Genomic DNA, 19,564 nt, shown 5'->3' with positions numbered 1-19,564 from the left:
TTTTTGTAAAACAATGATTTTATTTAACATATGCAATTAAATTAACATCTGCAATTAAATAAAGAAAATACAAGTAACAATGAGTAGAAAGGACGGGATGCGAAGTTATCTATCAATGGAAAGGGACCGGGTGAGGTGGGTGTGGGTGAGGTGGGTGTGGTGGGTGGCGTTCGGGGGCCTTGCACACGTGCTCTTCCAGACACCTGTCGAAGCAGCACTTGTCGGCGCCACCGCAGCTGCCGTCGTTGGAGCAGGTGACGGGGGGTCCGGGGAAGGTCCTGACGGGTGGGCAGACGGGTCTCACGGGTGGACAGAATCCGGGTTTGACTGTCAACATAAAGAGGGTTATCAGACAGAATCAAAGACTTACATACATCTAATGTCACAGACAATGTCAACCTCACTATGTTTTCCATATCAGTGTTTGTTCCGAATGTGACGCTCACCTGCTACTGGACCTGTGGGTCTGTTGCTTCCCTCGCAGCAGTAGAACTGTCCCTCGGGCGTCTTGCACCAGTAGCGGCATTTGGCCCCTTGGCCACTGTGGGGTGGAGGACCGTGTGCGGAGGCCACCAGGACAACGGCGCACATCACGATGGCGGAGTACATCATCTGATGAGAGAAATAGCTTCATTGTTACATAAATCAAACATGTTGGGAAATCATGCATAGATAATACATGTTCGTTTTCACCATATCCCCCAATGCTACAAGGTAGAGTCGACGTACACATCATTGATAACAGAAATCCAACTCTTGGGAAATCATGCATAGATGATACATATTCGTTTTCACCATATCCCCCAGTGCTACAAGGTAGAGTCGACGTACACATCATTGATAACAGAAATCCAACTCTCATAATCACCTACACTATGTGTGTGTGTGTGTGTGTATGTGTGCTTGTGTGTATGTTTGTGTGTTTTGTGTGTGCATGTGTGTATGCTTGTGTGTGTGTGTGTGCTTGTGTGTATGTTTGTGTGTGTGTGTGTGTGCTTGTGTGTATGCTTGTGTGTGTGTGCTTGTACGCGTATGGGCAAAAGGTTCAAGTTCCCACATTTAAAGATAATTTTTGTGAATTCATATTGGCCACTTCGAATGGCAGCCGCACCTTACCTTGCGTTTTGTGTGAGTGCGTGGCTCAGGTGTGACTGCGACGGCTGCTGGGTTGGGAATGACGCTGATCGTGCTTGCCTCCGTTCCTTATATAGCGAGTGCCCGGCTGCTTGTCAACGACTGGAGGGGAAAGAGAAAGAGAGTGGTATTACCCACCAGGAAAATTTTCATGCACAAAAAATTATCGAGTTTCCCGGGATCTTGTAATGGCTTTATAATTATTCTTCTCATCCCTGTTTCTATCTTTTTTTATGCTTTACCTTTGATATTATTCCTTTTTTCTTCCTCAGCTGTGAGTGATTTTTTACCAAATACAGAATGTGAACATGAAAAAAATACAAACTATTGTTGTTGCTACTTTTAATGATCATGCTATTGTTCCTCTCCCTCTGTCTTCTTCGATTTCATTGTAGCCTTCTTCTTCTTCTTCTCCTTCCTCCTCATCTTGTTCTTCAAAGTCACCTTCTCTTCTTCCTTTATAAGTCTTAGATAGATACGCATGAGAGAAACTGAAAAGTTGCTCAATTTAATTGGCTGTCATCACCATATGATGTGCATGGTAGTCACAATAGAATATATTATTCATGATCATCGGCCCCACAGTGCTCATAACACCATTGAAACTAAATTGGAATGACGTTTTTATGATACTTAGGTCCCAAATTAATAAAAAGACTTTTCAACAATTATGATTTTGAGTTTGTAAAAATTCTAGGCTAGCCACAAACATTCAACCTAATAAGATTTTACATTCGCAGCAAAAGTAATTTATGTCACATTTTCGAGTGCAAATGGTGGAATTTGGTGCTAAAATTTGTTTTATGACTAGCTTGAATTACATTATTTATTATATACATGTAGGTTAATTTAACATGTTTATAATTTATACTTTCAGATCTATAAGATCCATATTTTCTGATTGCATATATTTCTATATTTTCAGATGGCTTCAAGGGGCTGCCGGCACCCCCTGACTTCTTCTGTTATATATGCGGCGAGTATATAAAGAAGAGAGGCAAAAAATTCTCCTTGGAAACGTCGGTGAAGGTTTGTGAAGCCTACCAGAAGTACATTGTGATGCCAACTGAGGACCAGAACAAGCCCTGGCCCCGTTACTACTGTTGTGAGCATTGTAAGAAGGCGCTGGAATTCTCCAACCCACGGATCTAGCTAGACTCAACAGACCACTCCACTTTTTTATTACTATTATTTTGCATAGTGGATGTTAGGAAGGAGTGGAAGGGAAAGAATGCTGTTGCTGTGCATTACCCACATCTCCCATCATCAATTGCTCCAATTCCTCACTACTCCAAATATCCCATACCGGTGTCACCTGCTCCAGGGGAAGTCTAAGACAAGCATTTTGATGAAGAGGAGGAGATGGATGATGAGGACTTGCCTTACCTGCTTGAGCTACCAGAGCAAGTTTCTCACTTCCCAAATCATAAAGAAGTAAATGACTTAATCAGGGACATAGGTCTGACCAAGTTCAATGCAGAGCTACGCATCTTTAGGATGAAGCAGTGGAACTTGGCATGAACTTTTCTGAGACTTTTACGCTCTTAGGGATGGCCTCTGCTTCTATCATGATGTGCTTGGACTGTTCGACGTTATTGGGGAGCCATTTGTATCCAAGAAGTGGCGGCTCTTCTTAGACAGGTCTACCTCAAGGCTGTCCTCCTCCACAGTGAAAACAAGTTCCCAATACTGCCCCTAGCCCATTCAGTCTACCTGAAGGAAGACTACTACACTGTGAAAGTCCTACTGGAAGCTCTGCAATACAACCAGTACAAGTGGGAAATCATTGGAGACTTTAAGTTGGTGTCTTTTCTGCTTTGTTTCCAGGGAGGTTTGATCAAATTCCAATGCTTCCTCTTTCTTTGCGACAACAGTCACCTCTGACCACTACATCAAGAAGAACTGTGTGCAGTGAATAGAATTTGTAGTTGGGACCCGGAACGTCATGTGGGAGACAACGGCTGATCCCAGGAATTAGCCGCTTTTAAGTCCCTTCTTGAGTTTTTCCCTAAGTTATCTGAAGCCAAAATCAATGGTGGGATTTTTGGACCTTAGATATAAAAAAATGCATGAGTCTTTCGAGTTCTCCAATAAGTTCAGTAGGATGAAGATGATAGCATGGAACTGTTCCATAGCCTTTGTCAAGGGTTTGCAGCAGCTGGTGCAGTATCTGGTGAAGCCTTTTGGCATCATGGGATGCAGGATGTCCCTTAAACTCCACATACTGGACGCTCACCTGGACAAATTCAATGACAATATGGGCGCCTACTCAGAAAAACAAGGCGAGCGATTCCACCAAGATGTGAAGGAGATAGAGCGGAGGTATCAGGGCAAATACAATGAGAAAATGATGGTGTACTATATCCGGGGGGCTGGTGCAACAGCAAATCTAAGAAATCTAGTCATTTCTGACATGTTTAAGTTCCTTTATAATTATCATTTGTTCATAATAATAATGCTATTATTTTTTCTGACTTAGTTACATACATGTCTGTATCCTTTTTTAAATTATCGTATAACATGAGAAACCGTTTAGGAAAGGTGAGTTGATTGGCTGATGCCATGGGATTGTAAACCAAAACTTTGTTGTTATTGATATCTTCACTTGTTACATCTCCAAACTTGTCAAGAGTACAGAAACCTTGGGTTATACTCACATTATCCAGCTGCTTGAATCCAGCGAATCTAAGATCATATCCCAAAGCACACTTAACTTCTTTACCTAGCGGTTTGTTGGACAAGTTGATGACAAAATGTTCAAATATGACAGTAATACTCATATAAAGAGACGAAGGACCCAAGGAACTTGAAGACTTGGGTATTAACCCTTACACATAGGCACTTGGACCACATTACCACTTACTATTTTGTGTCAGACATTCCACGAACCCAGGATTAGTTGTTCCATCTAGTTCAACTGGGCAGTTGTCTTTTACTTGTTGGATTTGAAAACTCAGTTTTTGTAAAAGAATGACTTTATTTAACATGTACTATTAAATTAACATGTACAATAAAATAAAAATACAAGTAACAGTGAGTAGAAAGGACGGGATACGATATCATTTATCAATGGTAAGGGAGCTACTCAATGGTCAGAGCCAGTCAAGGATAAATATCTAGTAGTTGTCTTTTACCTCTAGAACTCCTCAAAGAACATCAAACAATTGCCACGACAAACAAGGCATGAATATAACAAACATATAAATGAGAGTACGTTAAGAAAAAAAAATTAATCGTACATGTCCATTGCCAGAGTTATTGCGGGATATTGTCGATTAGGATGAATGAAATAGCCTGGCGGGAGACACAATAATGATGAGAGTACCACCCGTAACGGAAGAGGTTGATACCTAAGATTTGATGACGTAGACTGCTCGGAGAGACCACGTGACTCTATGAACCACCGAGCGAGCAACGCAAACAAATAACCCCAAGGACTTCGGGGACGCCTTCCCGGAAGTGTGAGGTCATTATTATGTTACACGCACACAAACAAACGCGCTCGCACACACACACACACACACACACACACACACACACACACACACACACACACACACACACACACACACCACACACACACACCACACACACACACACACCACACACACACACCACACACACACACACACACACACACACACACACACACACACACACACACACACACACACACACACACACACACACACACACACACACACACACACACACAGAGAGAGAGAGAGAGAGAGAGAGAGAGAGAGAGAAAACTTGTGTCTAAACTATGATATTGGTCTCCAAGATCTTAAAGAGGAGCTGCTACTTCATCCTGGCTGAGTGGACAAAGAACCTCAGAGGCGTAGTAACAATACTACATAAAAGAAGAAACGTGACGTCTAGAATACAAATGGGAAAATCATTGTGTCGTACGTAAGCCATTTTAGCTCTTAACATTAAATACTCTAAGAACCATATTTCTGTAATAAGGAGGTGTGGGATTTACCCCTTTTTATTCTAGACACCTCAAATAAGATCCCTCTTTCTAAGAAATTGCAAATCTAGCGGGAAAGGATGTCTTCGGGTAATGGATTCTCATTTCAAAAGAGCTCGTCCGGCTTCATTTTTCAAAATCATTTAGTTGAAGGGTGTCCAGAAAAGGAGATATTATAGAAAAAAAAAAAAATTGGAAATGAAGAAATAGCAGAAGGTGAATGTGAGTGACAATGAGGTCAGCTGCAGAAAGAGATGAAAAAAGGAGTATTTTCAAAGGATACTACGAAGATTGTACACTTGTTAGATTTCAAGAGAGACTGGGAACCCAAAGAACTCGCAAACTTGGGCCTTAACCCTTACACATAGGTACTTGGACTTTATTGCCCATTACTATTTTGTGCTAGACATTCCACGAAAACCAGATTTAGTTGTTCCGTCTAGATTAACTAGGCATTTGTCGTTTACTCGTAGGATTTGAAAATCAGTTTTTGTAAAACAATGATTTTATTTAACATATGCAATTAAATTAACATCTGCAATTAAATAAAGAAAATACAAGTAACAATGAGTAGAAAGGACGGGATGCGAAGTTATCTATCAATGGAAAGGGACCGGGTGAGGTGGGTGTGGGTGAGGTGGGTGTGGGTGAGGTGGGAGTGGTGGGTGGCGTTCGGGGGCCTTGCACACGTGCTCTTCCAGACACCTGTCGAAGCAGCATTTGTCGGCACCACCGCAGCTGCCGTCATTGGAGCAGATGACGGGGGGTCCGTCGAAGGTCCTGACGGGTGGGCAGACGGGTCTCACGGGTGGACAGAATCCGGGTTTGACTGTCAACATAAAGAGGGTTATCAGACAGAATCAAAGACTTACATACATTAATGTCACAGACAATGGCAACCTCACTATGTTTTCCATATCAGTGTTTGTTCCGAATGTGACGCTCACCTGCTACTGGACCTGTGGGTCTGTTGTTTCCCTCGCAGCAGTAGAACTGTCCCTCGGGCGTCTTGCACCAGTAGCGGCATTTGGCGCCTTGGCCACTGTGGGGTGGAGGTCCGTGTGCAGAGGCCACCAGGACAACGGCGCACATCACGACGGCGGAGTACATCATCTGAGGAGAGGAATAGCTTCATTGTTACATAAATCAAACATGTTGGGAAATCATGCATAGATAATACATATTCGTTTTCACCATATCCCCCAATGCTACAAGGTAGAGTCGACGTATACATCATTGATAACAGAAATCCAACTCTTGGGAAATCATGCATAGATAATACATATTCGTTTTCACCATATCCCCCAGTGCTACAAGGTAGAGTCGACGTACACATCATTGATAACAGAAATCCAACTCTCATAATCACCTACACTATATGTGTGTGTGTGTGTGTGTGCTTGCGTGTATGTTTGTGTGTGTGTGTGCATTTGTGTATGCTTGTGTGTGTGTGTGTGTGTGTGCTTGTGTGTATGTTTGTGTGTGTGTGTGCTTGTGTGTGTGTGCGTGTACGCGTATGGGCAAAAGGTTCAAGTTCCCACATTTAAAGATAATTTTTGTGAATTCATATTGGCCACTTCGAATGGCAGCCGCACCTTACCTTGCGTTTTGTGTGAGTGCGTGGCTCAGGTGTGACTGCGACGGCTGCTGGGTTGGGAATGACGCTGATCGTGCTTGCCTCCGTTCCTTATATAGCGAGTGCCCGGCTGCTTGTCAACGACTGGAGGGAAAAGAGAAAGAGAGTGGTATTACCCACCAGGAAAATTTTCATGCACAAAAAATTATCGAGTTTCCCGGGATCTTGTAATGGCTTTATAATTATTCTTCTCATCCCTGTTTCTATCTTTTTTTTATGCTTTACCTTTGATATTATTTCTTTTCTCTTCCTCAGCTGTGAGTGATTTTTTACTAAATACAGAATGTGAACATGAAAAAAATACAAACTATTGTTGTTGCTACTTTTAATGATCATGCTATTGTTCCTCTCCCTCTGTCTTGTTCGACTTCATTGTAGCCTTCTTCTTCTTCTTCTTCTCCTTCCTCCTCATCTTGTTCTTCAAAGTCACCCTCTCTTCTTCCTTTATAAGTCTTAGATAGATACGCATGAGAGAAACTGAAAAGTTGCTCAATCTAATTGGCTGTCATCACCATATGATGTGCATGGTAGTCACAGTAAAATATATTATTCATGATCATCGGCCCCACAGTGCTCATAACTCTATTGAAACTAAATTGGAATGACGTTTTTATGATACTTAGGTCCCAAATTAATAAAAAGACTTTTCAACAATTATGATTTTGAGTTTGTAAAAATTCTAGGCTAGCCACAAACATTCAACCTAATAAGATTTTACATTCGCAGCAAAAGTAATTTATGTCACATTTTCGAGTGCAAATGGTGGAATTTGGTGCTAAAAGTTGTTTTATGAGTAGCTTGAATTACATTATCTATTATATACATGTATGTTAATTTAACATGTTTATGATTTATACCTTCGGATCTATAAGATCCATATTTTCTGATTGCATATATTTCTATATTTTCAAATGGCTTCAAGGGGCTGCCGGCACCCCCCTGACTCCTTCTGTTATATATCCATCGAGTATATAAAGAAGAGAGGCAAAAATTTCTCCTTGGAAACGTTGATGAAGGTTTGTGAAGCCTACCAGAAGTACATTGTGATGCCAACTGAGGACCAGAACAAGCCCTGGCCCCGTTACTACTGTTGTGAGAACTGTAAGAAGGCGCTGGAATTCTCCAACCTACGGATCTGGCTAGATTCAACAGACCACTCCACTTTTTTTATTACTATTATTTTGCATAGTGGATGTTAGGAAAGGGTGGAAAGGAAAGAATGATGTTGCTGTGCATTACCCACATCTCCCATCATCAATTGCTCAAATTCCTCACTGCTCCAAATATCTCGTGCCTGTGCCACCTGCTCTAGGCGAAGTCTAAGATAATTATTTTGATGAAGAGGAGGAGATGGATGATGAGGACTTGGCTTACCTGCTTGAGCTACCTAAGAAAGTTTCTCACTTCCCAAATCATAAAGAAGTAAATGATTTAATCAGGGATATAGGTCTGACCAAGTTAAATGTAGAGCTACTCATCTCTAGGATGAAGCAGTGGAACATGGCACGAACCTTTCTCAGACTTTTACGCTCTTAGGGCTGGCCGCTGCTTCTGTCATGATGTGCTTGGACTGTTCGACGTTATTGGGGAGCCATTTGTATCCAAGAAGTGGCGGCTCTTCTTAGACAGGTGTACCACAAGGCTGTCCTCCTCCACAATGGAAACATGTTCTCAACTCTGCCCCTAGCCCATTCAGTCTACCTGAAGGAAGACTACTAAGTGTGAAAGTCCTCCTGGAAGCTCTGAAATACAATCAGTACAAGTGGGAAATCATTGGAGACTTTAAGATGGTGTCTTTTCTGCTTTGTTTCCAGGGAGGTTTGGTCAAATTCCAATGCTTCCTCTTTCTTTGCGACAACAGTCACCTCTGACCACTACATCAAGAAGAACTGGGTGCAGTGAATAGAATTTGTAGTTGGGACCCGGAACGTCATGGGGAGACAACGGCTGATCTCAGGAATTAGCCGCTTTTAAGTACCTTCTTGAGAGTTTCCCTAAGTTATCTGAAGACAAAATCAATGGTGGGATTTTTGGATATAAAGAGACCAAGGACCCAAGGAACTTGAAGACTTGGGTATTAACCCTTACACATAGGCACTTGGACCACATTACCACTTACTATTTTGTGTCAGACATTCCACGAACCCAGGATTAGTTGTTCCATCTAGTTCAACTGGGCAGTTGTCGTTTACTTGTTGGATTTGAAAACTCAGTTTTTGTAAAAGAATGACTTTATTTAACATGTACTATTAAATTAACATGTACAATTAAATAAAAATACAAGTAACAGTGAGTAAAAAGGACGGGATACGATATCATTTATCAATGGTAAGGGAGCTACTCAATGGTCAGAGCCAGTCAAGGATAAATATCTAGTAGGAGTCTTTTACCTCTAGAACTCCTCAAAGAACATCAAACAATTGCCACGACAAACAAGGCATGAATATAACAAACATATAAGTGAGAGTACGTTAAGAAAAAAATAATAATAATAATCGTACATGTCCATTGACAGAGTTCTTGCGGGATATTGTCGATTAGGATGAATGAAATAGCCTGGCGGCAGACACAATAATGATGAGAGTACCACCCGTAACGGAAGAGGTTGATATCTAAGGTTTGATGACGTAGACTGCTCGGAGAGACCACGTGACTCTATGAACCACCGAGCGAGCAACGCAAACAAATAACCCCAAGGACTTCGGGGACGCCTTCCCGGAAGTGTGTGGTCATTATTATGTTACACGCACACAAACAAACGCGCTCGCACATACACACACACACACACACACACACACACACACACACACACACACACACACACACACACACACACACACACACACACACACACACACACACACACACACACACACACACACACACACACACACACACACACACACACATACACACACACACGCACACACACACACACATACACACACACACACACACACACACACACACACACACACACACACTGAGAGAGAGAGAGAGAGAGAGAGAGAGAGAGAAAACTTGTGTCTAAACTATGATATTGGTCTCCAAGATCTAAAAGAGGAGCTGCTACTTCATCCTGGCTGAGTGGACAAAGAACCTTAGAGGCGTAGTAATAATACTACATAAAAGAAGAAACGTGACGTCTAGAATAGAAATGGGAAAATCATTGTGTCGTACGTAAGCCATTATAGCTCCTAATATTAAATACTCTAAGAACCATATTTCTGTAATAAGGAGGTGTGGGATTTACCCCTTTCTATTGTAGACACCGCAAATAAGATCCCTCTTTCTAAGAAATTGCAAATCTAGCGGGAAACGCTGTCTTCGGGTAATGGATTCTCATTTCAAAAGAGCTCGTCCGGCTTCATTTTTCAAAATCATTTAGTTGAAGGGGGTCCAGAAAAGGGGATATTATCAAAGAAACCAAAATGTTGTGGAAATGAAGAAATAGCAGAAGGTGAATGTGAGTGACAATGAGGTCAGGTGCAGAAAGATATGAAAAAGTGAGTACTTTCAAGGGACACTACGTAGATTGTACACTTGTTAGATTTCAAATTTATCGCAGTCATACTCATATAAAGAGACTGGGAACCCAAGGAACTCGCAAACTTGGGCCTTAACCCTTACACATAGGTACTTGGAGTTTATTGCCCATTACTATTTTGTGCTAGACATTCCACGAAAACTAGAATTAGTTGTTCCGTCTAATTTAACTAGGCATTACTCGTAGGATTTGAAAATCAGTTTTTGTAAAACAATGATTTTATTTAATATATGCAATTAAATTAACATCTGCAATTAAATAAAGAAAATACAAGTAACAATGAGTAGAAAGGACGGGATGCGAAGTTATCTATCAATGGAAAGGGACCGGGTGAGGTGGGTGTGGGTGAGGTGGGTGTGGTGGGTGGCGTTCGGGGGCCTTGCACACGTGCTCTTCCAGACACCTGTCGAAGCAGCACTTGTCGGCGCCACCGCAGCTGCCGTCGTTGGAGCAGGTGACTGGGGGTCCGTCGAAGGTCCTGACGGGTGGGCAGACGGGTCTCACGGGTGGACAGAATCCGGGTTTGACTGTCAACATAAAGAGGGTTATCAGACAGAATCAAAGACTTACATACATCTAATGTCACAGACAATGTCAACCTCACTATGTTTTCCATATCAGTGTTTGTTCCGAATGTGACGCTCACCTGCTACTGGACCTGTGGGTCTGTTGCTTCCCTCGCAGCAGTAGAACTGTCCCTCGGGCGTCTTGCACCAGTAGCGGCATTTGGCGCCTTGGCCACTGTGGGGTGGAGGACCGTGTGCGGAGGCCACCAGGACAACGGCGCACATCACGACGGCGGAGTACATCATCTGAGGAGAGGAATAGCTTCATTGTTACATAAATCAAACATGTTGGGAAATCATGCATAGATAATACATGTTCGTTTTCACCATATCCCCCAATGCTACAAGGTAGAGTCGACGTACACATCATTGATAACAGAAATCCAACTCTTGGGAAATCATGCATAGATAATACATATTCGTTTTCACCATATCCCCCAGTGCTACAAGGTACAGTCGACGTACACATCATTGATAACAGAAATCCAACTCTCATAATCACCTACACTATGTGTGTGTGTGTGTATATGTGTGCTTGTGTGTGTGTGTGTGTGTGTGTGTGTGTACATGTGTGTATGCTTGTGTGTGTGTGTGTGCTTGTGTGTATGTTTGTGTGTGTGTGTGTGTGCTTGTGTGTATGCTTGTGTGTGTGTGCTTGTACGCGTATGGGTAAAAGGTTCAAGTTCCCACATTTAAATATCATTTTTGTGAATTCATATTGGCCACTTCGAATGGCAGCCGCATCTTACCTTGCGTTTTGTCTGAGTGCGTGGTTCAGGTGTGACTGCGACGGCTGCTGGGTTGGGAATGACGGTGATCGTGCTTGCCTCCGTCCCTTATATAGCGAGTGCCCGGCTGCTTCTCAACGACCGGAGGGGAAACAGAGAGTGGTATTACCCACCAGGAAAATTTTCATGCACAAAAAATTATCGAGTTTCCCCGGGATCTTGTAATGGCTTTATAATTATTCTTCTCATCCCTCTTTCTGTCTTTCTTTTTTTTGTTTTTGTTTTTTACCTTTGATATTATTCCTTTTCTCTTCCTCAGCTGTAAGTGATTTTTCATTAGATACAGAATATGAACATGAAAAAAACACAAACTATTGTTGTTGTTACTTTTAAGGATCATGCTATCGTTCCTCTCCCTCTGTCTTCTTCGACTTCATTGTAGCCTTATTCTTCTTCTCCTCCCTCCTCATCTTGTTCTTCAAAGTCTCCTTCTCTTCTTTCTCTCTAAGTGTTAGATATATGTGCATGAGAGAAACTGAAAAGTTGCTCAATCTAATTGTCTCTCATCACCATACGATGTGAATGGTAGTAGTTAGTTAAAATATATTATTCATGATCATCGGCCCCACAGTGCTCATAACACCATGGAAAAAAAAAAAAAAAAAAAAAAAAACTGTTCCTGAATTGGAATAACCTTTTTTATGATACTTAGGTCCCAAATTGAAAATATATATATATATATATATATATATATATATATATATATATATATATATATATATATATATATATATATTAAACAGTTATGATTTTGGGTTTGTAAAAATTCTGGGCTAGCCACTATCATTCAACCTAATAAGATTTTACATTCGCAGCAAAAGTGATTTATGTCACATTTTCGAGTGCAACTGGTGGAATATGCTGCTAAAAAATTGTTTTATGGCTAGCTTAAATTACACTAGTTATTGTATACATGTATGTCAATTTAAGATGTTTATGATTTATACTTTCGGATCTGTAAGATCCATATTTATATTTTTAAGATGGTTTCAAGGGGCTGCCGGCACCCCCTGACTCCTTCTGTTATATATGCATCGAGTATATAAAGAAGAGAGGCAAAAAATTCTCCTTGGAAACGTTGATGAAGGTTTGTGAATCCTACCACAAGTACTTCGGGATGCCAATTTTGGACCAGAACAAGCCCTGGCCTCGTTACTACTGCTGTGAGCATTACGAGAGGAGAAAAGATTCCTGAAATTCTCCAACCCACGGATCTGGCTAGACTCAACAGACCACACCAACTTTTTTTCATTATTATTATTTTGCATAGTGGATGTTAGGGATGGCCTCCGCTTCTGTCATGACATCCTTGGACTGTTCGACGTTATTGGGGAGCCATTTGTATCCAAGAAGTGGCTGCTCTTCATAGACAGGTCTACCACAAGGCTGTCCTCCTCCACAATGGAAACAAGTTCCCAACTCTGCCCCTAGCCCATTCAGTCTACCTGAAGAAAGACTACTACAGTGTGAAAGTCCTCCTGGAGGCTCTGCAATACAATCAGTACAAGTGGGAAATCATTGGAGACTTTAAGATGGTGTCTTTCATGCTTTGTCTCCAGGGAGGCTTTATCAAATACCAATGCTTCCTCTTCCTTTGGGACAACAGAGTCACCTCTGACCACTACATCATAAAGAACTGGGTGCAGCGAATAGAATTTGTAGTTGGGACCCGGAACATCATGGGGAGACAACGGCTGATCCCAGGAATTAGCCGCTTTAGTACCTTCTTGAGTTTTTCCCCAAGTTATCTGAAGCGTAAATCAATGGTGGGGTTTTTGTTGGACCTCAGATCAAAAAATGCATGAGTCTATCGAGTTCTCCAACAAGTTCAGTCGGATTAAGATAATAACATGGAACTGTTCCATAATATTTGTCAAGGGTTTACCACCAGCTGGTGCAGTATCTGGTAAAGCCTTTTGGCATCATGGGATGCAGGATGTCCCTTAAACTCCACATACTGGACGCTCACCTGGACAAATTCAAGGACAATATGGGCACCTACTCAGAAGAACAAGGCGAGCGATTCCACCAAGATGTGAAGGAGATAGAGCAGAGGTACCAGGCCAAATACAATGATAAAATGATGAGGCACTATATCTGGGGGGCTGGTGCAACAGCAAATCCAGTCATTTCTTGCATGTTGAAGTTGCTTTATAACTATCATTTGTTCAAAATAACAACGCTATTACTTTTGTCTGTTTTAGTTACATCCAAGACTTTATCCTTTATTAAGATTATCGTACACAGTGAGAAACCGTTTAGGACAGGTGAGTTGGTTGGCTGATGCCATGGAATTATAAACCAAAACTTTGTTGATATTAGTATCTTCACTTGGTACATCTCCAAACTTTTGAAGAGTACAGAAACCTTGGGCTATACTCACATTATCCAACTGTTTGGATGCAACGAAACTAAGATCATGCCACAAAGCATACTTAACATCTTCACTTAGCGGTTTGTTGGACAAGTTGATCACAAAATGTTCAAATGTCACAGCAATACTCATATAAAGAGATCGAGAATCCAAGGAACTTGAAGACTTGGGTCTTAAACCTTACACAAAGGCATTTGGACCACATTACCACTTACTATTTTGTGTCAGACATTCCACGATTACCAGGATTAGTTGTTCTGTATAGTTCAACTGGGCAGTTGTCGTTTATTCGCTGGATTTGAAAATCAGTTTTTGTAAAACAATGACTTTATTTAACATGTGCAATTAAATTAACATCTGCAATTAAATAAGAAAAAATGCAAGTAACAATGAGTAGAACGGACGGGATGCGATGTTATCTATCAATGGTGGTAGGGCACCTGGTGAGGTGGGTGTGGTGGGTGGGGTTCGGGGGCCTTGCACACGTGCTCTTTGAGACACCTGTCGAAGCAGCACTTGTCGGCACCACCGCAGCTGCCGTCATTGGAGCAGGTGATGGGGGGTCCCGGGAAGGACCTGACGGGTGGGCAGACGGGTCTCACGGGTGGACAGAACCCGGGTTTGACTGTCGATATAAAGAGGGTTATCAGACACAATCAAATATTTACGTACATCTGATGTCACAGATAATATCAACCTCACCATATTTTTCATATCAGTATTTGTACCGAATGTGACACTCACCTGTTACTGGACCTGGGGGTCTGTTGCCTATGTCGCAGCAGTAGGCCTGTCCCTCGGGCGTCTTGCACCAGTACCGGCAGGTGGCGCCGGGACGGCTGTGGGGTGGAGGACCGTGTGCGGAGGCCACCAGGACAACGGCGCACATCACGACGGCGGAGTACATCATCTGAGGAGAGAAATTGCTTCATTGTTAAATAAATCAAACATGTTGGGAAATCATACATAGATAACAGAGAAATCCAACTCTTTCATAATGACGTACACCATGTGTGTGTGTCTGTGTGTGTGTGTGTGTGTGTGTGTGTGTATGTGTGTTTGTGTGTGTGTGTGTTTGTGTGTGTATGTACGTGTGTGTGTATGTGTGTGTGTGCGTATATGCGTATAGGCAAAAGGTTCAAGTTCCCACATTTAAAGATAATTTTTGTGAATTCTTATTGGCCACTTTGAATGGCAGACGCATCTTACCTTGCGTTTTGTCTGAGTGCGTGGCTCAGGTGTGACTGGGACGGCTGCTGGGTTAGGAATGATGCTGATCGTGCTTGCCTCCGTTCCTTATATAGCGAGCGCCCGGCTGCTTGTCAACGACCCGAGAGGAAAGAGAAAGAGAGCGGTATTACCCACCAGGAAAATTTTCTTGCACAAAAAATTATCGAGTTCCCCGTGATATTGTAATATTTTTATAATTATTCTTCTCATCCCTCTTTCTGTCTTTTTCTCTCCACGTTTGCCATTATTCTTTTTCTCTTTCTTACTTCTGAATAACTTTTTTTTTTAGATACAGAATGTGAGCACGAAAGAAACACAAACTATTATTGTTGTTACTTTTAGTGTTGATGCTACTATTGCACTCCCTCCATCTTCTTCGACTACTTTTTCTTCTCTTCTTCCTTTCTAAACATTAGATAGATGTGCATGAAAACAACTGAGAAGTTGTTCAATCTAATTGGCTACCATCACCAAACGTTGTGTGCAGTAGCCACAGTAAGATACACGACGGTGTTTCCAAAAGTGATACCTTCTATATTCTATTCTGCATCAAGGTATCCGATGGGATTGTTTGTAGCATTATTATGATGACTGATTTTTTGCGCTCATATCCTGAAATTTCCATTTCTCTCTCACAGGCTGATAAAGTAACTCTTGGCATGGATATGCGTCAAAGGCAGAGATGTATCATTGAATTCCTCCACGCAGAAGAAGTAGAACCAATCGACATTCACCCGCGCTTGGTGAATGTTTACGGAGCCGCTGCAGTTGATGTCAGCACGGTTAAGAAATTGGCCATGGCACAGACCCCTGCTCATTGTTGGTGAAAAAAGCATTGAGAAGGCGGGTGATTACATGGAGAAATAAATTCTGGCCAAAAATATCTCCTCCTTTGAATGATATCATTCCCGTCATCGTAGCTGAGTTACGAGTAGAAAAATATGATTATTTTTGGAACACCCATAGTATTAATCGAGATTATGATCATCGACCCCACAGTGCTCATAATTTCATATATATATGTATATATATATGTATATATATATATATATATATATATATATATATATATGTGTGTATATACATATATATATATATATATATATATATATATATATATATATATATATATTGGGGGGGGGGTTAGAGGAAAAAATGTCTGTAGGAGAATGAAAGAATAGTTGTGTACAAAAGTGCCAGTGACCATCTTTAAGGATATTTTGTTAGATTTTATTCCGTGGCTCAGGGGGCATTATGAGGCATAAAGATTGGGACTCGTGTCTAGATTACCCAACAAAAGCATGGGAAAGCGACGGAGACAGTTGTGGAAGCAGACAATTGTTTTCATTTATAGAAAACTGTTGTTCGTGCGAAAAGAGAGTTCGTTTCACTTCATGTTTGTAAGTGAATATCATATTAGGCAATATTCATATAGTTATAGACTCATCGCGTATACCGACAAAAGGGGAGGTCACAGAAGACAAATAGTTTGTACGGTGAATTCTGGGTGTTATGTGTCGAATTAGGTGTTCGTGTTTGGCGTGGAATCGTTCTAAATGTCTGGAGTGTAGCATCTGTTTGTGTTGGCTGATTAGAGGAATGTTGACAGCGTGGTGTAGTGATTGAAAGATTCTGAAATGGATCCACTTCGAACCCGCGATAAATGAGACTGCTGCACAAATACAAGAATAAGATACCTTGGTCTTATAAACACCTACATATAGTGGAAGGCAAGGTGATGGTTAACTGGAAATGACCAGAGGTAATGTTACAACATCAAGATACACGTGGACGTTTCATGAAACAAGGGAAGGCCATAAACAATGACTTAAGCAATGTGTACAGACTGCTCCATGATCCTGAGGGAACGTCGAAGAGATAGCGTGGATTTCAGTATTTTCAAGTCGTCGATATATAGCGGGTCATAGTAGGTTTTGGTGGTCTATTTCTGGTGGGGTTGTAATATATTAACTAAGTGAGAGGCTCCATGAGCAATAGAGGGAACTACGTGACTTCTCCCTGTCAACGAACACTGCCTGAGCCGTTTTTCTAATAACATCAAGCTACTCATTCTTGTATTCATTCCATACTCACAATAATGACCTAACTTAACGAAACTACCGTGATTTATTTTCTATTGATGTATCCTAATGTTCATAAAAAAATTGTATTCCACCTCGTTCTAGAAAAAGAATTTGTTTAAAAATGTTAAAGAATAACATATAAGAGGAATGAAGTCATAGGTAAAGGTTAAGAGGTATTAGATAGTATTCTTGCAAGGGAACAGTCCGTATGAGATTCTGAATAAACAACTAATAGAATATTTCAATTCGCTCCATAAAATACATAGTTGTATAACCATGATTGCAGAAAAGAAATTCTTTTAGGCAGGTGTTACAAGTCAAATGAAAACCTGGAGTTTCTATACGGGGCTGTCTGGGAAATCGGGGAACATATTTGGGAGGTTACGACAGAAATGGGCAAAGTATTATTAACATGCCGCCTTTCTGTCTTGAACAATGGAGGACTTTCATGATCTAATTCGGCCCTTAATAAGATTTGTTGCAAGGCATATTTTTTTATCACCGGGATGCCGTCATGTGAGAGAAGAAAGAGAAAGAGCAAATAAACACAGACGCACAAACTTCCCCAAATAAAGAAAAAATAGAATAAAGAAAGCCCTCACAAGAACACGCATACATAGAGAGAGAGAGAAATATAGAGTGAAAAAAAGGTAATTATGAATATTTATTAAAACTTATGAACGTTGTCATCCCAGGTCATTGCAGTAACAGGGACTTTTATTACCACAACATTCAATGTAACTTTGGCCTGTGCCCTCTTAGTCTTCCTCTGACGTCAATAGGTTCGTCCAATTCCCGGAAAAGAACAGGGGAGGTGTTGAGTAAAACGAAATCCCGTCGTCGGGAAAAACACAATCTATGCGTTCGAAAAGACGCAGGAAAGGCCACACGGGGTGTTCACTGAAAAAAATGTATATAGCATTGCTATTCGTGTACTAGTATGGGAGGAAGCGAGTACCTAATTTAGCGTTTTGGTAGTTACATAAAAACATTCTTCCTCTCGTAGTGACACAACAGTTCTTCTCAGCGTGTGGGTAATCCCCCGTTGCAAGTCGGTCAGAGCCTGTGTCGGGCTGTCACTCGCCGCAGCTGTATAAGCTGCCGCAGGTCTGCTCACCCATCACTTTCATCCCAGCTGCCGTCCAGTTCAGTCGTCCGTAAGCTCAGAGCTACCGAGACGGAATTCAAGGTAAATTTCACCGTGTTCTGAAGCATAAGAACGCGATATGAGATATGAACCGCCTTTTTTCAATCGTAGGATTCTAAGATTTTATCTAGGTACTCAGACATATTCATACGTGTAACTTGTGTCATTACAGTGGTGGGATATAGTAAAAGAAGTTTGTAAACTATTTCAAATCTGTTTTATAAGTATTATATATATCATGAGGGTATTGTTTATCTCCTCAGATGATGTACTCCACCGTCGTGATGTGTGCCGTTGTCCTGGTGGCCGCCGCACACGGTCCTCCACCCCACAGTCGCCCCGGCGCCACCTGCCGCTACTGGTGCAAGACGCCCGAGGGAGCGGCCTACTGCTGCGAGGGAAGCAACAGACCCACAGGTCCAGTAGCAGGTGAGCGTCACATTCGGAACAAACACTGATATGGAAAACATGGTGAGGTTGACATTGTCTGTGACATTAGATATATGTAAGTCTTTGATTGTGTCTGATAACCCTCTTTATGCTGACAGTCAAGCCCGGATTCTGTCCCCCCGTGCGACCCGTCTGCCCACCCGTCAGGACCTTCCCCGGACCCCCCGTCACCTGCTCCAACGACGGCAGCTGCGGTGGTGCTGACAAGTGCTGCTTCGACAGGTGTCTGGAAGAGCACGTGTGCAAGGCCCCCGAAAGCTACCCACCACACCCACCTCACCCACTCCCACCTCACCCGCTGCCTCACCACTGATAGATGATCTCGTCTCCCATTCGTATTACTTGTTGTTTCTTTTGCCCCAGTATTTTTGATACATGTCAATAAAAGTAATATTTTTCCAAAGTTAGTTTTCAAGTCCGATATCTAAATATCATCTACCGAGTTGTTCAAAGGGAAATGCCCAATCATGATCATATCACTGGGGATATAAGAAACTGGCGGCTGGTAGGGGGAATGTGCTCCGATGGCATTGGAATTCTTTTATTCACGGTAAAGAAGGGGAGAACCATTGGTGAGATGATTTATAGGAATATATATATATATATATATATATATATATATATATATATATATA

General features: G+C 41.7%; 5 protein-coding genes across 5 annotated transcripts; 1 reads left to right on the top strand and 4 right to left on the bottom strand.

Moving 5' to 3' along the window:
- LOC143024989 (uncharacterized) lies at positions 1-1,274 on the bottom strand. Its single transcript, XM_076184553.1, has 3 exons — positions 1,117-1,274; positions 447-612; positions 1-327 (listed from the first exon to the last, which is right to left on the bottom strand). The coding sequence occupies exons 2-3, from the start codon at positions 610-612 to the stop codon at positions 113-115; spliced, it is 381 nt and encodes a 126-aa protein (XP_076040668.1). The 5' UTR covers positions 1,117-1,274; the 3' UTR covers positions 1-112.
- Positions 1,275-5,594: 4,320 nt separating this feature from the next.
- Positions 5,595-6,847, bottom strand: LOC143024977 (uncharacterized). The gene is made up of 3 exons (XM_076184524.1): positions 6,708-6,847; positions 6,055-6,220; positions 5,595-5,936 (listed from the first exon to the last, which is right to left on the bottom strand). Exons 2-3 carry the CDS (start codon positions 6,218-6,220, stop codon positions 5,707-5,709), a joined length of 396 nt encoding a protein of 131 aa, XP_076040639.1. The 5' UTR covers positions 6,708-6,847; the 3' UTR covers positions 5,595-5,706.
- A 3,643-nt stretch (positions 6,848-10,490) lies between these two features.
- LOC143024984 (uncharacterized) lies at positions 10,491-11,732 on the bottom strand. Its single transcript, XM_076184538.1, has 3 exons — positions 11,606-11,732; positions 10,937-11,102; positions 10,491-10,817 (listed from the first exon to the last, which is right to left on the bottom strand). Exons 2-3 carry the CDS (start codon positions 11,100-11,102, stop codon positions 10,603-10,605), a joined length of 381 nt encoding a protein of 126 aa, XP_076040653.1. The 5' UTR covers positions 11,606-11,732; the 3' UTR covers positions 10,491-10,602.
- A 2,595-nt stretch (positions 11,733-14,327) lies between these two features.
- On the bottom strand, positions 14,328-15,372 carry LOC143025082 (uncharacterized). The gene is made up of 3 exons (XM_076184643.1): positions 15,228-15,372; positions 14,763-14,928; positions 14,328-14,643 (listed from the first exon to the last, which is right to left on the bottom strand). Exons 2-3 carry the CDS (start codon positions 14,926-14,928, stop codon positions 14,441-14,443), a joined length of 369 nt encoding a protein of 122 aa, XP_076040758.1. The 5' UTR covers positions 15,228-15,372; the 3' UTR covers positions 14,328-14,440.
- Positions 15,373-15,668: 296 nt separating this feature from the next.
- On the top strand, positions 15,669-19,332 carry LOC143029612 (uncharacterized). The gene is made up of 5 exons (XM_076192348.1): positions 15,669-15,743; positions 15,887-16,071; positions 18,350-18,521; positions 18,743-18,908; positions 19,028-19,332. The coding sequence occupies exons 1-5, from the start codon at positions 15,669-15,671 to the stop codon at positions 19,240-19,242; spliced, it is 813 nt and encodes a 270-aa protein (XP_076048463.1). The 3' UTR covers positions 19,243-19,332.
- The last annotated feature ends 232 nt before the right edge of the window (positions 19,333-19,564 follow it).

This window comes from Oratosquilla oratoria, chromosome 1, assembly GCF_046742065.1.
Source record: "Oratosquilla oratoria isolate Oo_2021 chromosome 1, ASM4674206v1, whole genome shotgun sequence".
Classification (NCBI taxonomy): Eukaryota; Metazoa; Arthropoda; class Malacostraca; order Stomatopoda; family Squillidae; genus Oratosquilla; species Oratosquilla oratoria.
This window is presented reverse-complemented; position numbering and strand designations above follow the sequence as displayed.